Genomic DNA, 15,408 nt, shown 5'->3' with positions numbered 1-15,408 from the left:
TCACTTAACCCCGATGGCAAAGGAAGGTCGCGAAAGGGGGCAAAACTCACTTACAAACTGTCTCGCTTAGCGACATAAATCCTGGGCGGTCGTAAGACGAGGACGGCCCTAATTCTACTTACATTATTTGGTTTAATGGAGTTCGGTCTTTTTATAGTGGAAGCCGCTCAGAGTTACAGCGCGGTTGTGGTGGGCAATGAGTACATTTTGCAAATAAATAAATAAATTCCTGACAGCCTAACTCCCCCCTCCCCCCTTGGAAACCCCCCCCCCCCAATGAATCTCTTCCCATTCTCACCGTGCCCAATCAGGTATTGTCCGGGTTTGTCTGAATATTCTTGCTCTCGAGATGCAGAGGAGCCCTGGCGCCTGTCGGAGAAGGTACAAAGATGACCTCAAAGCCCCTTGCTTGCCCGAAGCCCCTCCCACTTCCCACTTAGCCCCTCCCACCCCCATTAGCGCCTCCCACAGCCCGTGCCTGAATTCAACATATCATTCTGCTAGCCAATCCTGAACTCCTTCATCCCAGAGGCTCCTCTGCGTCTTCCTCATTTGTACAAGGCTACCTTCGATGCCGGAACTCCCAGGCGCCTGGCCACGTTTTTTTTCCCACGGTTTCCCTAGCCTTGGCTAAGCGGTGGGGCCCCTCCCACATTCTCCTGGCCCCTCCCACTCCTCCATTTGGGAAGCAGCGCCTTACCGGAGGCAGACCACGGCGACGATCACCACGGCCAAGACGAGGAGGGTCCCCAAGGCGGCCGTGCCCACGATCAGGGCCAACTTCTCCGTGCCGCTCGCTGAATCTGCCAGGAGAGGGGGGCAAAGGGGTCAGAAACAGCAAGGAATGATGGGAAGGGAGCAGACGGGATCCGGATTGGGAGTTTGAGTGGAGAACAGGCAAAGTAAGAGTGTGGACCCCCAAAACGTGGTGGGCGAAAAACACTGTTCCTTTTCTTTCCTTTTTGTCCTTTCCTTCCCTCTTTTATCTTCCTCTCCTCTCCTCTTTTTTCCTCTCCTCTCCGCTCCACTCCTTTTCTTTCCTTTTTGTCCTTTCCTTCCCTCTTTTATCTTCTCTCCTCTCCTCTTCTCTTTTTTCCTTTCCTTCCCTCTGTTATCTTCCTCTCCTCTCCTCTTCTTTCCTTTCCTTCCCTCTGTTATCTTCCTCTCCTCTCCTCTTCTTTCCCTTTTTTCCTTTCCTTCCCTCTGTTATCTTCCTCTCCTCTCCTCTTCTTTCCTTTTTTCCTTTCCTTCCCTCTTTTATCTTCCTCTCCTCTCCTTTTCTTTCCTTTTTTCCTTTCCTTCCCTCTGTTATCTTCCTCTCCTTTCCTCTCCTTTCCTCTCCTTTCCTCTCCTTTCCTCTCCTCTCCGCTCCACTCCTTTTCTTTCCTTTTTGTCCTTTCCGTCCCTCTTTTATCTTCCTCTCCTCTCCTCTCCTTTTCTTTCCTTTTTTCCTTTCCTTCCCTCTTTTATCTTCCTCTCCTTTCCTCTCCTCTCCGCTCCACTCCTTTTCTTTCCTTTCCTCCATTCCTTTTCCTTTCCTTTTCTTTTGTCCTTTCCGTCCCTCTTTTATCTTCCTCTCCTCTCCTCTTCTTTCTCTTTTTTCCTTTCCTTCCCTCTGTTATCTTCCTCTCCTCTCCTTTCCTCTCCTCTTCTTTCTCTTTTTTCCTTTCCTTCCCTCTGTTATCTTCCTCTCCTCTCCTTTCCTCTCCTTTTCTTTCCTTTTTTCCTTTCCTTCCCTCTGTTATCTTCCTCTCCTCTCCTCTTCTTTTCTTTCCTTCCCTCTTTTATCTTCCTCTCCTCTCCTTTTCTTTCCGCTCCATTTCATTCTCTTTTTTTGTCATTTTAAAAGGGCTTCATTGCAAACCTATTAAAAATCCTCAAGGGGAAACTATAGCTCCCTGTCTCCTGATGACTGGCCCAAAATCACTCAGCCAGTTTTCATGCCTAAAGTGGGACTAGAACTCCCAATCTCCTGGTGATTGGCCCAAAGTTACCCGGCTGGCTTTCCTGCCTAAGATGGCACTAGAATTCATCATCTCCTGGTTTCAAGGCTTGGTGCCTTCACCACTAGACCAAACTGGCTTTGTCCATTTACAACTTTGGCCCTAAAAACCTATTTTTTTCAGTTAGCCGGACTGTCCTGATTTTATGGTTGGTTTTAAAATTTGATACGGATTTTAAATTGATAAGTTTTAAATTACGGGCCAAATTTATTTAATTATTTTAAATCTATTTTTAACTTTATGTATAAATGTTTTTTTATCTTGGCTGTTCACCGCCCTGAGTCCGAAAGGAGAAGGGCGGTATAGAAGTTTGAAAAATAAATAAATAAAATAAATAAATAAACTTTAAAGCATCATTAGCAGGGGAGAGGAGGAGAGGGGGGAGAACAAGGAGGAGAATTGTGGAGTCCTTGGTGCTCTCTGAGCTTAGTGGTTTTCTTGCAGGCATTTCATGACCCAACTATGTACCATCATCAGTGCTAGAAGGGAGAGGGGGTTTGCTGTCACTCAGACTTCTTCTAGCACTGAGGATGTTATCTAGCTGGATCATGAAACTTCTGCAATGAAATAACCAAGCTCAGAGAGCACCGAGGACTCCTCTCTTGCAGCCAAGGGGGGTCTTACCGGCTCCGTAAGTCTGGAAGGCCTTCTCTGGGCCAAAGCCTCCGTAGCCGACCTCCGAACGGGCCCGGACTTTCACAATGTATACAGCTCCTCGACGCAGCCCAGACAGAGTCACCCGGTTCTCGGACGTCTTCACAAACATGGGGCCACCAACCCCCTGTAAGAGGACAGACGGAGAGAGTCAGATCCCAGCCCTAGCCGTGTCTTCCATGTTCCCTGGAGGAAAATTGCTTAGCGCATTGTAAGCCGCCCTGAGTCTCCGGAGAAGGGCGGCATATAAATCAAAATTAAAAAAAAAAAAATCCCCCCATCGGAGCCCCCATTCCTACATTCCCTTGTCTGAACGTGCACATCTGGGCAGTGGTTTCGAAGTCCTTCTCTTTGCAACCGCTGTCTCCAAAAAAGCCCCAGGGAAAGATTGCAAAAGTTAAGTTGCAAAACTAAACCACGCTTCTGTTTCCACAAGATCTTTTATTTTGTTCTTCCTATTAACATTTTAATAGTTCTAAACTTTTTTTAAAAAAAATCATTTATATATTTTCTCTTTATATACAATAAGTGCTTAGCAAAACACGTACTGTCCCCCAAATGTTGGAAATATAATCACATACCGGGCACATATTGTCACATGTGATGGACATGCCCAAAAGCAAAAAAAAAAAATTGGACAAAAGTGCATACGTGGTTAGAAAAAATGTTAAGACGGCATATAGATTATAAACCAGAACTATTTTTTGTTAGGCATAAATACCAGAGTAATATGATAAAGGGAATGTATATTTAATATTATATGTTTTGACAGCGGCAAGAATTATATTTGCACAATACTGGAAAAAAGAGGAAACACCTACAGAAGAGATAATTAAAAAACATATCAGACTGTGCAGAAATGGATAGACGAATGCTGAAGATAAAAGAAAAAGAAGACACGGAATATTTTCGAACTTGGTATTTGTTTTATCAATAGTTGGATAATAGCGGTAGAAATCAGGAACCTAAAAAGTAGTTCTATGGAAGCAAACTGACTTAGGCTGCTGTTGGCTAAGCACTTATTGTAATATTTCTAACTTTTTAATTGCCTCAGTTACTGATACAAAAGAATACAGGTAGCCCTCAGCTTATCCCAGTTCATTTAGTGACCATTCAAAGTGTTTCACACTTACGACCGTTGCGGCGTCCCCGGGGGTCACGTGATCCCCCTTTTGCGACCTTCTGACAAGCGATGGGGAAGCCAGATTCACTGAACAACCGTGTGACTAATTAACAAATGCAACCGATTTGCTTAACGATGGTGCCAAGAAAGGTCGTAAAATGGGGCAGAACTCGTTTAATAACAACGATCTCGCTTAGCAATAGAAATTTTGGCCTCGATTGTGGTTGCATGTTGAGGACTGCCTGTATGTATAGCTCCCTCCTGAGGTAAGGCTGCTGGTTCCACTTGGGTGACTTGCCACTGGAGTGGATTACAAGGACCAGGGATCCCCCAGTCGCCCGGCTGAGGATTATGGGACGCAGCTTTCATCCTCCCTTCCCCAGCTTCCCTTGGAGAGACTCATCGGGCGACACCAGATTCAACGGACGCTTTTCTAAGGTATTGCCCGGAGGGATGGTTTAAAAGATGTTTTTTATTCCTCTTTTTCAGCCCAAACGAGTTTCTGGAGTGGATTACACCGGATCAATCATCAGGCGGATCCGCTTTAAAGCCGTCTGACCGACCAATTCAACTGTCAGCACTTTTCAACGCTGGAAACCGAAAGGAATAAAAAGCAAGGGATTTATTCTGCAGCTGCAGGCGGGACTCCAGCGTCCTTCTTCTCCGAGAACGGTTAAATTCGGCTTCCAAGGAAAAGCGCCGATCGCCAGAGGGGCTCCTCCACTCCACAGAAATATGGGCAGGGGGGATTTACCGCTCGACTTAAAAGGGAGACGGCGCTCCACAAAGCCTGGCATTGTCGAGGGAAGAGAGATAATTCAACTCCACGTTTTTATGGGCAAATATTGGCAGTTTCGCTCCAGGGGTCCGAAATCGACACAAAGGCTACGCAGAGGTTTCGAACTTGGCAGCTTTAAGACTTGTGGACTTCAACTCCCAGAATTCTCCAGCCAGCTGGCTGGAGAATTCTGGGAGTTGAAGTCCACAAGTCTTAAAGCTGCCAAGTTTGAAGACCTCTGGGTAAAGCAACGGGATGAACTACATCTGGGTACCCCTTGCAAAGATCAAAAAATGGATCCTTGATCAATAACAGGAGACCAGCCAATAAGATGGAGCAGCAGTCACAACTTCTGGAGTTGGAAGGGACCTTGGAGATCTTCTAGTCCAACCCCGCACCCCTGCTCAAATAGAAGAGATTGGACAGCCACCTGTCTGAAACGGTGTAAGGTTTCCTGCCTAAGCAGGGGGTTGGACTAGAAGACCTCCAAGGTCCCTTCCAACACTGTTACTCTAATAAGTGCTCAAGCAGGAGGCCCTATTCCATTTCAGACAAGTGGCAGACCAGTCTCTTCTTAAAAGCCTCCAATGATGGAGCACTGACATCTTCTGGTGGCAAGCAGTTCCACTGGTTAATCGTCCTCAGTGTCAGGAAGTTTCTCCTTAGTTCTAGGTTGCTTCTCTCCTTGATTAGTTTCCATCCGTTGCTTCTTGTCCTGCCTTCTTGACCCCCTCTTCTTTGGGGGCAGCCCCTCAGATATTGGAAGATGCTATCATGTCCCCCCATTCCTTTTTTTCTCTTTTCTTTTTTTTTAAATAAATATTTTCTTGATTTTCAACAATTAAAATATTTAATCTTTAGCCTCCAGCCCCCTAATCCTCTTTGTTGCTCTTCTCTGCACTCTTTCCGGAGTTTCAACATTTTTTTTATATATCATGGTGACCAAAACTGCATGCAGGATTCGAAGGGTGATTATATTTTTGATCTTTTTAACATATTTTTCAGCATTCAACCAAGGTGGACTTTTTATGTTTAATGTAGTGTGAATATTTTTTTTTAATTTGATTTATATGCCGCCCTTCTCCGGAGACTCAGGGCGGCTTACAATGTGCTCAGCAATAGCCTTCATACTTTTGTATATTTATTATACAAAGTCAGCTTATTGCCCCCACAACTGGGTCCTCAATTTACCTACCTTAGAAAGGATGGAAGGCTGAGTCAACCTTGAGCCTGGCGGGATTTGATCTTACTTTAATTGCAGACAGCTGGTGTTAAATTACAGAGCTCTGTCTGTTGAGCTATCCAGGCTCCTATGACATATGACATCTCCATCACTTGTTTTTCATTTTGTTATTGCTATTATTATTATTGTTGTTGTTGTTAGGGTCTGGTTCAGGGGTGAAATTAAAATTTTTTCCCTACTGGTTCTGTAGGCGTGGCAGGGGAAGGTTACTACAAAATCCCCATTCCCACCCCACTCCTGGGGGAACGATACTGCAAAATCCCCATTCCCTCCCGCTCTGGGGCCAGCCACAGATGGTATTTGCCGGTTCTCCGAACTACTCAAAATTTCCGCTACCGGTTCTCCAGAACCTGTCAGAACCTGCTGGATTTCACCCCTGGTCTGATTGTTGTTCATTTATTTTATTAAATTTTATTTATTTATTTTATTTTATTAAATTTCTATACCGCCTTTCTCCCGAAGGACTCAGGGTGGTGAACAGCCACAAGATAAAATACATAAATACAAAAATTTTAAATAAATTAAAAATGAATTAAATAAGTTGGCTGAATTTAAAATACCCCATAATTTAAAACAAATTAAAATTTACATTTAAAAACATTTGTTTCTCCTTTTTTTCTTTAGTTTGTTATTTTGACTTTGGAAGTAAAATCAAAACTTGCGCGGAAAAAAAACACATTTACCTTCTCGTAATACTTGACCTCATAATCCAAGATGTTCCCTGTTGGCGGCTGGATGAATGGCCAGGCCAAGGTGACCCCGCTGGGGCTGACGGAGGTTTGCTGGATCTCGGACACAGGCTGGGGGACTGGCGAGAGAAAAAGAGCGGTGAGCCGGAGCTTAGGACAGTCTTATCTGGGCTGCAAAAATCAAAGCGACCACTAGATGGGGGTAGAGAAGAGAGGCAGAAACGTCAGGCACCTGGCTGCCATCTAATGTTGGCCCCGGGAACTGCAGCCCTGGATATCATAACTTCACCTAACAGATCCAGCTTTCCATACTAACCCTATAGATAGGCCTCAAGTTACGACTGCTCGCTTAGTGACTGTTTGAAGTTACAACATATCTGCAAAGGGGACCTATGACCCAGACCTGGTTCCAATGGTCCCCCCTCCCCGTCCGCCCCCCCCGAAGTCACGTGGCCACACTTTGAGTCCTCGGTGCCATATTTACAGTGTCCTGCAATCGTGTGACTGTATTTTACAGTGGTTTCCCCAGAAAGCAGCACTCACTTCTGCTTTTCAGCCAAAGAATGGCTTCGCACTTACGATCGCCATGTCGGCTTAACGACCACTGCAAAAAGCATCGTAAAGTTGCCATTTTTTATGACGCTAATGGGCTGTCTTCCTTCCTGTCGTAACTCGAGGACTCTCTACAATTAAGACTGTTAGAGAGCAAAGAGGGCGGCTACGGGAGCCACCCTGGAACAAGAAAATCACATCTGGCCATCTGGGAAAGGCAGGTTCTCGGGGAGGGCGCCTGGTTTGGCCCATCAATAAAACTGGGGTGACCTTGGTCGGGAGGGATGCGGGATTCCCCCACATGAGGCAGCCTGCAGCGTATTGTGGTTGTTAATCAGAATTGCATGGTGAATACGGTCTCTTTGTACGATCTCTGAAAATCCCTTTTTTTGTGTGTGATTTATTGGAGCAAACTGGATCTAGCCCAGGCACGGATTTTTCATGGTTTTTGTAGGGGAAAGAGTGGCAGAACCCGAGAGGATGGAGTCAAAAGGGAAATTAGCTTAGAATCCCTACGTAGCCACAAGTGAACTAAGTACAACTCCCCGGCCCCTTGAATTCCATTGACCCTCATCTAACTTCTAACAGGTGCCAAAATGGAGAAGATTCCTGTACATTTACTTTCAGCAATAAAGCAGTTGAGTTAGAAGATTCCCATGCTTAGACTTTCAGCAATAAAGCAGAAGATTCCTACGCAGAGGTTTTCAGCAATAAAGCAGTTTAGTTAGAAGATTCCTGCGCAGAGGCTTTCAGCAATAAAGCAATTTAACTGGACCTTCATGCGTGAACCCAGTCTTTCGTCCCTGACAATTATCTCCCTTTAGCAGACAGTACTTTCATGTCAATTGTATCAGGACCCACATTTCTGAGCTTGGGGATCCTGGAGTGGCATGGAGAGGGGTGGGGCCACCTCTGCTCAGGCCCTGCTTGGGGCAAGCCGGACCGAGCGATGCCGTTCCAGGAGCCAACCTACCGTCCTTGTTGGTGGTAATATTGATGGACTCCGACTGGGGCGGGTTCTGGCTGAGATCGGAGACGCCGTTGACTGCCTGGATCTGGAAGGAGTAGGTGATGTAGGGCTGCAGGCCTTCCACGGTGACCGTGCGGTCCACCAGCCCCCGAGATCGGGGGGCGTAGGCCAGGCGGGCACACTCCTGACAGCTCTGCCGTTCGGGGCAGGCGTGGCAGCTGAGGTGGTACGAGACGTCATCCCGGCCCCCGTTTTCCAAGGGTTCACTCCACTCCAGCATGGCCACCGAACCGTTGATTTTCGCCACGATGCTGCGTGGGGCAGACGGCGTGGCTGGAAGGAGGAGGTAGAGAGAGCAGGGTCAGGGCTGGGAAACCCACCCCAAAAACTCTTCCACCAGCCTTCACTCTCTTGCCCCCCCCCCCGAAATAATTCCTCCATCCAGCCCTCCAGGTCCCAGCCCCCCACCCCAAAAGAACCCACCCAGCCCTCACTCTCGCCCCCAAATAACTTCTCCACCCACTCCTCGCTCTCCTAAGCTCCCAAAAGACCCTTCCCCAGCCCTCTTTCCCCCACAAAAAACCCTCCACCCACCCTCACTCTCCTACTTCCCCCCAAATCCTCTTCCCAGTCTTCTCTCCCACCACCCAAAACCCCCATTTTCGCTCTGCTAGCCACCCCCCCAAAAAACCCCTCTGCCCAGCCCTTACCCTCCCGCACCCCCATAAAACCCCTCCACTGACCCTTACTATCCTACCCCCCCCAAAAGACCCCTCCACCCAACCCTTGCTCTCCCACCCCCACCCTCTTAAAAAGCCCTTTCTCCCTGGCTCTGCTGCCCTGCGGCCACTCACTGGAGCACTGCTTGGTGACGGGCTCCTTGGTCGTCCGGTAGAAGCCGATGCGGCAGGAACACTCGCTGGAGCCCGGGGAGGGGGACATGCTGAAGGCCGGGCAGAGCTGGCAGCCCCCCTCCCCTTGGACGGCCTTGAACATCCCCGCCGGGCAAGCTGGAGAAGAAGGGCGGGAGAGACGGTCAGCCTCGCCCAAAGGATTTATTTCAGTTCGGATGATTTTATTTACGGTTCATCCTCGACTTACGAACAGTTCACTTAGTGACCGCTCAAACTTGCAACGGAACTGAAAAAAAGTGACTTACGGCCGTTTTTCACACTTACAACCCACCCTAGGATTCCCCACAGTCGCGTGATCAAAATTCAGATGCTTGGCAATGGACTCATATTTATGACGGTCGCAGCGTCCCCGGGGGAGGGGGGGTTTCAGGCGATCCTTTGGCGACCTTCTGACCAGCCAAGTCAAGGGGGGAAGCAAGATTCACTTCAACAACCATGTGACTCATTTAACAGGCACAGCGATTCGCTTAACCACCGTGGCAAGAAAAGTTGTAAAAAGAGGGGAAAACTCACTTCACAAATGTCTCGCTTAGCAGCATAAATTTTGGGCTGAATTGTGGTCGTAAGTCGAGGACGACCTGTATTTCTTAAATCGTTCATGTCACCTATCCCCCCCCTCATTAAGTGAATCTGGGGAGGGTCTCCCTGCACCCCGACATTCTTCCCACCGAGTGGGAAATGTCGGCTTCCTTTTTTCTTGTAGTTTTTGTTTTTTTAGATGTGCAGGAATTTAGGTTAAAAAGGCACCAAAACTGCCCCAAAATGCATCTGTCTCAAAGCTCCCAAATACAGAATAACAGAATACAGGTAGTCCTCGATTTACGACCAAAAACGAGCCCAACGTTTCCGTCGCTAAGCGAGACCATTGTTAAGTCAATTTTGCCCTGTTGGATGACCTTTCTTGCTAAAGTTGTTAAGTGAGTCATGCGGTTGTTAAGCGAATCTGGCTCCCCCCGTCGACTTTGCTTGTCAGATGGTCGCAAGAGAGGATCACGGGATCCCCCCAGGATGCTGTGACTATCATAAGTACGAGTCAGTTAGCAAGCCCCCGAGTTTTGAGGACACGACCAAGAGGGTCGTAAGTGTGAAAAACGGTCACAAGTCGCTTTTTTTCCCCAGTGCTGTTGTCACTTGAAAAAGCCAGTAACAGACTTGGAAGGGACCTCAGAGGTCTACTAGTCCAACCCCCTTCTCAAACAGGAGACTCTGTATATACCCTGAGAAAGTTTCTGCTTGCAACCCAAAAGGTTGCCCTTTGAACCCTGCCCAAAACATGCGCCTTGCTCTGGCTGAGCCCCTCCCAAAGGGGGCTGCTAGCCCATTAAAACCCCCTCAGCCCTCCCCCCCCAAAGCCTTCGAGAGCCAGGCTGCTTGAGAATGGCGCCTTCTGTTAAGAGTTGGACCCCTCCTCTCTTTATGAATGTCCTAAGAATGAGACCCCCTCCCCTCACCAAGATCTGGCTCTCCTGGCAGGGGAGGGGGTGGCTGGAGGAGGGGAGGCCCATCCCAGCCCCTAGAGAGCAACCAGAGGAGGGCAGACAAAGACCCCCTTCCCCTCCCCTCCGGCTGGGGTCTCCAAGGGCTTCTGCCAGCAGCAACCTGCTCCGGGATCTCCTCCCCCTTCGGCTGCCTGATTACCCTTGACCTCCGGATAGTTGGCATTCCTGGCCCTTCCAGCACGCCCGCCTGCCTGTGGGTGGGTGGGAATCCGAGACCCCCACCCACCCTGCCCCGACGAGAGAGGCAGAGAACAGCTGCAGAGCTGGGGAGTGGGCGGGGGGGGGAGATGGCTGCCCTCAGCCCACCATGGTCTACAAGTGGGAACTTGGGAAGCAGGTTATTTGGGGAGGGGTCTCCCATCCCCCTTGCACTGCTCTGCACCCCCCACCCCGCCCCAGCCGTGGAGTTTCCCGGAGGGTCTTGGGTTTATCATCTGGATGGCTGGACAATGGATCCACAGGTGGGGCCGGCCCTGCACCCCCCCCCACTAGCCCCACTTCCCCTTCTCCTGGGGGGGGCAGGAATGCTCTCCCACCCCCCCACCCCACGGGCCAACAGCAGATGAGCAGAAAAGGAAAACTGCTTGCAGGAGCTGAACTTGTGGGTCCAAAAAGGGGCCCTGGGGACAAGATAATGAGTGTTGGGGGGCAGGAAAGTCTCCCCCCCCCGGGGAAGAGTCAAAGGTTGGGCCCAGAATCCCCCAGGAGGGCAGAAACATTTTTTTCCCCTCGCCTTCCTGATGCTTTGGATGATCATCGTCCTTGTGTAGAACCTGCAGTTTCAGAGGCAGTCTACCTGTCCACCGCAGCCAATGGAAAGAGAAGCAGAAAAGGGACCTCCATTTCATCCCCCTCCTAATGGGCTTCCAGAAAGAAACAAAAGGGCCGGGCTAATCCAGACTACGGGTAGTCCTTGACGTACGACCGTTCATTTAGTGACTGTTTGAAGTTAAACGGCACTGAAAAAAGGGACTTAGGACCGTATTTCAGACTTACGGAATAAGAGTTGGAAGGGACCTTGTAGGTCATCTAGTCCAACCCCCCCCCCCACGACCGTTGCAGTATTCCGTGGTCACGGGGTCAAACTTCAGACGCTTGGCGACTGACTCATATTTATGACGGGTTGCATGAGCCCCTTTTACGTCCCACCCTGACACGCAAAGTCAACAGGGAAGCCTGATTCACTTAACAACGACCTTAACAACTGCAGGGGTTCACTTAGCAACCGTGACCAGAAAAGTCCTAAAACGGGGCAAAGCTCACTTCACTGTCTCGCTCAGCAACAGAAATGTTGGGCTCCGTTGTGTTCGTAAGCCGAGGACTCCCTGTAACGGTCCCAGAGGCTTCCGATCTCCTGTGCCCACTCCTACCTCCGTGCCCGATTCCTCACCTCGGCACTTAGTGCTCTCCTCCGAGGGCTCATAGCCGGCCGCGCAGGTGCAGTCCGTGATGGCCTGGTCTGCCCACTGCCCGTCCTCCCGGCAGTACATGCTGAGCGGGCGGGAGCTGGTCTTGATGGCGTTGGGCACACACTGCCCGGTGACTGGCATGACCAGCTCCCTGGGCACCGTCTCCTGGAACAGCGTGAAGTTGACGGTGACAGCCGGACACTTCTTGTAGAAGAGCCGGACGGAGAGCAAGGCCATGCAGGCACCCTGGTCCTGGAAGGCCAGGTAGAATCCCGTCTTGGAGAGAGGTCCCACGCGCAGCGTCTTCACGTTCACCTTCCCGGACGCCTCCGTGCCCGGCCGCTTACGGGTGAGGTGCTCGGCCGCCACCGTGTCCACCTTGACGTAAGGGTTCTCCATCCAGGGCGGGAAAGTGGCCGATGCCAGGTCGACGTCGGCTTCGTAGAAAAAGACGTTGAACGTCTCCTTGCATGCCCGGGTGACTCGCGGGATGGAGAAGCACTCCACCACGGTGAAGCGCAGCTCGGCGTAGACGTACGTGGCGCCCGAGCGGGGAACGAAGGTGGTGCGCAGCCAGTTGTTCTGGTTGGGTTGGTGGACTTCGCACACCTCGAAGGTCCGCACGCTGTTTTGCTCCTCGTCCATCCCGCTGATCTCTTCCCACTGTGAGGACAAAGTGACGTTAATGGCGGCCCGCAGGGTTTGGAAGGGCCCCCTCGCAATATCGGGTGAACGAGCAGTGCCATCCATGTGGTACTGCTTCCCCCCAAGTAGGACTGGACAGGCCGGGGAGCTAAACGTGACACTCCAGGATGGGGTCCCTAACGTCCACCATGCTGAGATGCTTGTCAGACATGCCCCCGGGCCTTGGTGCCCAGGATCGCCAGAGTTCCTGTGGTCCGGAAACTGGCTTCCTTGGTCTTTCCTTCATCCGTGACCAACGAGGGAAGGCAGAGGCAAGGTGTCCCCCTCCTCCTCCTCCTCCTCCTCCATGTCTCCTTCCTCCACTCGGCAACCCCTCCTCCCTTCTAACACTGATGATGGGTGTTGAAATGTCCGCAAGGAAAGCACTAAGCTCAGAGAGCACCGAGAAAATCAGATAAGCAAGGATTAACCCCAGACAAACAATCCAGGAGAAAACTGTACCCTAACCAAGGAAATACCAAGGGAAAAAGAACACCTCCCACCATGTCTGGCAGGGCAAGTCACTGTACATAAAAAGGGAGCAAATCCCACACTCCTTAGTATTACCTAGGAAGGACCCTTCAGTCCTCCTCCTCCACCTTCCATTCTAGCACTGATGATGTTCCCTAGCTGGGTCATGAAACGTCTACCAGAAAATCCCCAAGCTCAGAGAGCATCATTTCAACCCTGAGCTACAAATCTTCTCTTCTCTTCTTACAGAACCAATGTATAAATTCCCACCACAGATTTGAAGATCAGTAACTGACCTCCAGAAAGGGCCTCCCTCACACACACCCCATACGAGGTATAAGGATGATGGGCTTTGTGGTGCCTCCAAGGGTGCAACTCTGCTTCCAGCAGTTTCCCCCCCCCCCCCGTCAACTGATGATTTTCAGGGTGAATAATTCCGTTTCAGCCGCTGATGCTCGGACCGTATTCCTGCTTTGTCCCAGGCGGCCTTTTTGTGTACCGGAGCATTTCCACCCAGAGGCTGCTGGGTAAGAACGGAAGTTATTTCTTCCTTCTATCTATTAGGTTTAAATGCCGAAATGTGGACAAGGGGGGCAGCCCAAGGGGGCCGGGAAGCAACGGGAGGGGGGTTTAGCTCCTTGCTTCATCGGGAAAAAGCTCCCTGTGTAACCTCAGAAGCCCCTTTGCTTATCATTTATTTATTTATCACATTTATTTGCTGCCCAACTCGCAATTTGGGAGACTCTGAGCTGCTTTATTATTATTTATTTATTATTAATCAAATTATTTGTCACCCGTTTAGTGGTTCAGAAACCTCCGAGCCTCTTTATTATTATATCATCATCTTCATTTAATGACCCCATCATCCCTTGAGAGGTGGAGTCTGGGCAACTGAACGGAGCTAGTAGAGTGTTTTACTGGCCGTCTGCCCTTCCTGTTGCCTATGAGGAGTTTTGTTCAGCAGATCTATTCTCATCGAGCCCAGAGAGAGAAATATCGGCCTCTACCTAGGATCGAACTCACAGCCTGATTGTGACGCGAGAGCTACAACTCTAGGCCACTGCACCACTCCCCCTTTTTAGCATTATATACTTATTATTTATTCAATTTACAGGTAATCCTCGAGTTACGACCGCAGTTGAGCCCCAAATTTAGGTTGCTAAGTGAGACCTTTGATGACTTTTCTGGCCCCATTGGCCCAGTGAATCACAGCCATTCCTAAATGAGTCACATGGTCATTAAGGGAATCCGACTTCCCCATTGATTGTCAGAAGATCGCAACAAGGGTTTGCATGTTGGTCACGCCTGAATTTTGATTGGCTGCCCAGGCCCTCTCTTTGAAAAACAGCAACCAATCACGTTGTTCAGCACCGTCATCACTTTGAACGGTCACTAAATGAACTGTTGTAAGTCGGGGACTGCCTGTATTAATCATTTGCCGCCCCTCTCACCACTCAGGTGACTCCAAGCCTTATTATTATTATTATTCATCTTTTAACGACCCCGTAATCCCTTGTGGGGTGGAGTCTAGGCAACTGAATGGAGCTGAGTGTTTTACTGGCCGGATGCCTTTCTTGTCGCCAGCGCGGAGTTTTGTTCGGCAGATATATTCTCATTGTGCCCAGAGAGAGAAATATCTGCCTCTACCTGGGATCGAACTCACGGCCTCCTGATTGTGAGGCCAGAGCTCCACCTCTAGGCCCCTGCACCACTCCACCTCTTCTATTATTATCCTCTTTTATTATTATCTATTTTATGACCTCTTTTATTATTATCTATTATTATTATGGACTTGTTATTTATTTGATTTATATGCCCTAGAAGTGGCTGCGGGCGGCTTGCGACCCAGTAAAAGCGACAAGATAAATCTTTGAAAACGATGCATTTATTTTTTTATTTTCCTTTCTAAGTTTTTAATCGCGCAGGAAAGTGGGGAAACTTCCTTCCCTGCCAGGGTGAGAGTCCGCCCTTCCCTCTCTTCTTCCTGACGGACCAGACCGGCTTTGTCTCCACTTTCAAAACCAGCCGGCCGCATCGGGGCTGACATTTATCCTTAATAAATGCAGCCGGGAGGTGCTGAGTTCGACTGTTTAAATTTCTACATCGGGACGGTGAATATCCGCAGGGCTTTTTGACGATGCCCAGGGTTCCCCCCCCTCCCGCCGATCTTTCATTACAAAAAAAGAAGATAAATAAATCTCCTTTATCTCTTGCACATTTGCGATGAACCCCCGGGGGCCAACGGCTGACAACTCTTCTGGAAATGTGGTTTTCCCAAAATGGCGTTGCCAACTTTGGGCACCTGGAGAAAACCAGAGAGGTGAGCGTTTCCTAGTGCACCTGGGTTATTGTGCAAATCCCTCGGCTGCCGAGTCTTGCCTGGGTTTTTTTTTTCCCAACTGTCCCACACCTCCTCACC

At 49.5% G+C, this 15,408-nt stretch overlaps 1 protein-coding gene across 1 annotated transcript in view; it reads right to left on the bottom strand.

The window, feature by feature from the left end:
* EPHB4 (EPH receptor B4) overlaps positions 1-15,408 on the bottom strand; it is a 39,384-nt gene that overhangs the window by 9,133 nt on the left and 14,843 nt on the right. The window contains exons 3-9 of the mRNA XM_070954640.1: positions 11,816-12,497; positions 8,867-9,022; positions 8,016-8,345; positions 6,485-6,609; positions 2,628-2,784; positions 701-803; positions 299-369 (exon numbers count right to left, since the gene is read on the bottom strand). Of these exons, the coding sequence (XP_070810741.1) occupies positions 299-369; positions 701-803; positions 2,628-2,784; positions 6,485-6,609; positions 8,016-8,345; positions 8,867-9,022; positions 11,816-12,497 (1,624 nt within the window). The remainder of the gene's footprint in view (positions 1-298; positions 370-700; positions 804-2,627; positions 2,785-6,484; positions 6,610-8,015; positions 8,346-8,866; positions 9,023-11,815; positions 12,498-15,408) is intronic.

The sequence above is a fragment of the Pituophis catenifer genome, unplaced genomic scaffold (genome assembly GCF_029215685.1).
Source record: "Pituophis catenifer annectens isolate HBS135680 unplaced genomic scaffold, rPitCat1.0.hap2 SCAF_15, whole genome shotgun sequence".
In the NCBI taxonomy this organism is placed as follows: domain Eukaryota; kingdom Metazoa; phylum Chordata; class Lepidosauria; order Squamata; family Colubridae; genus Pituophis; species Pituophis catenifer.
Note: the sequence above shows the minus strand (reverse complement) of the source record. Positions and strands in the feature narration are given on the sequence as shown.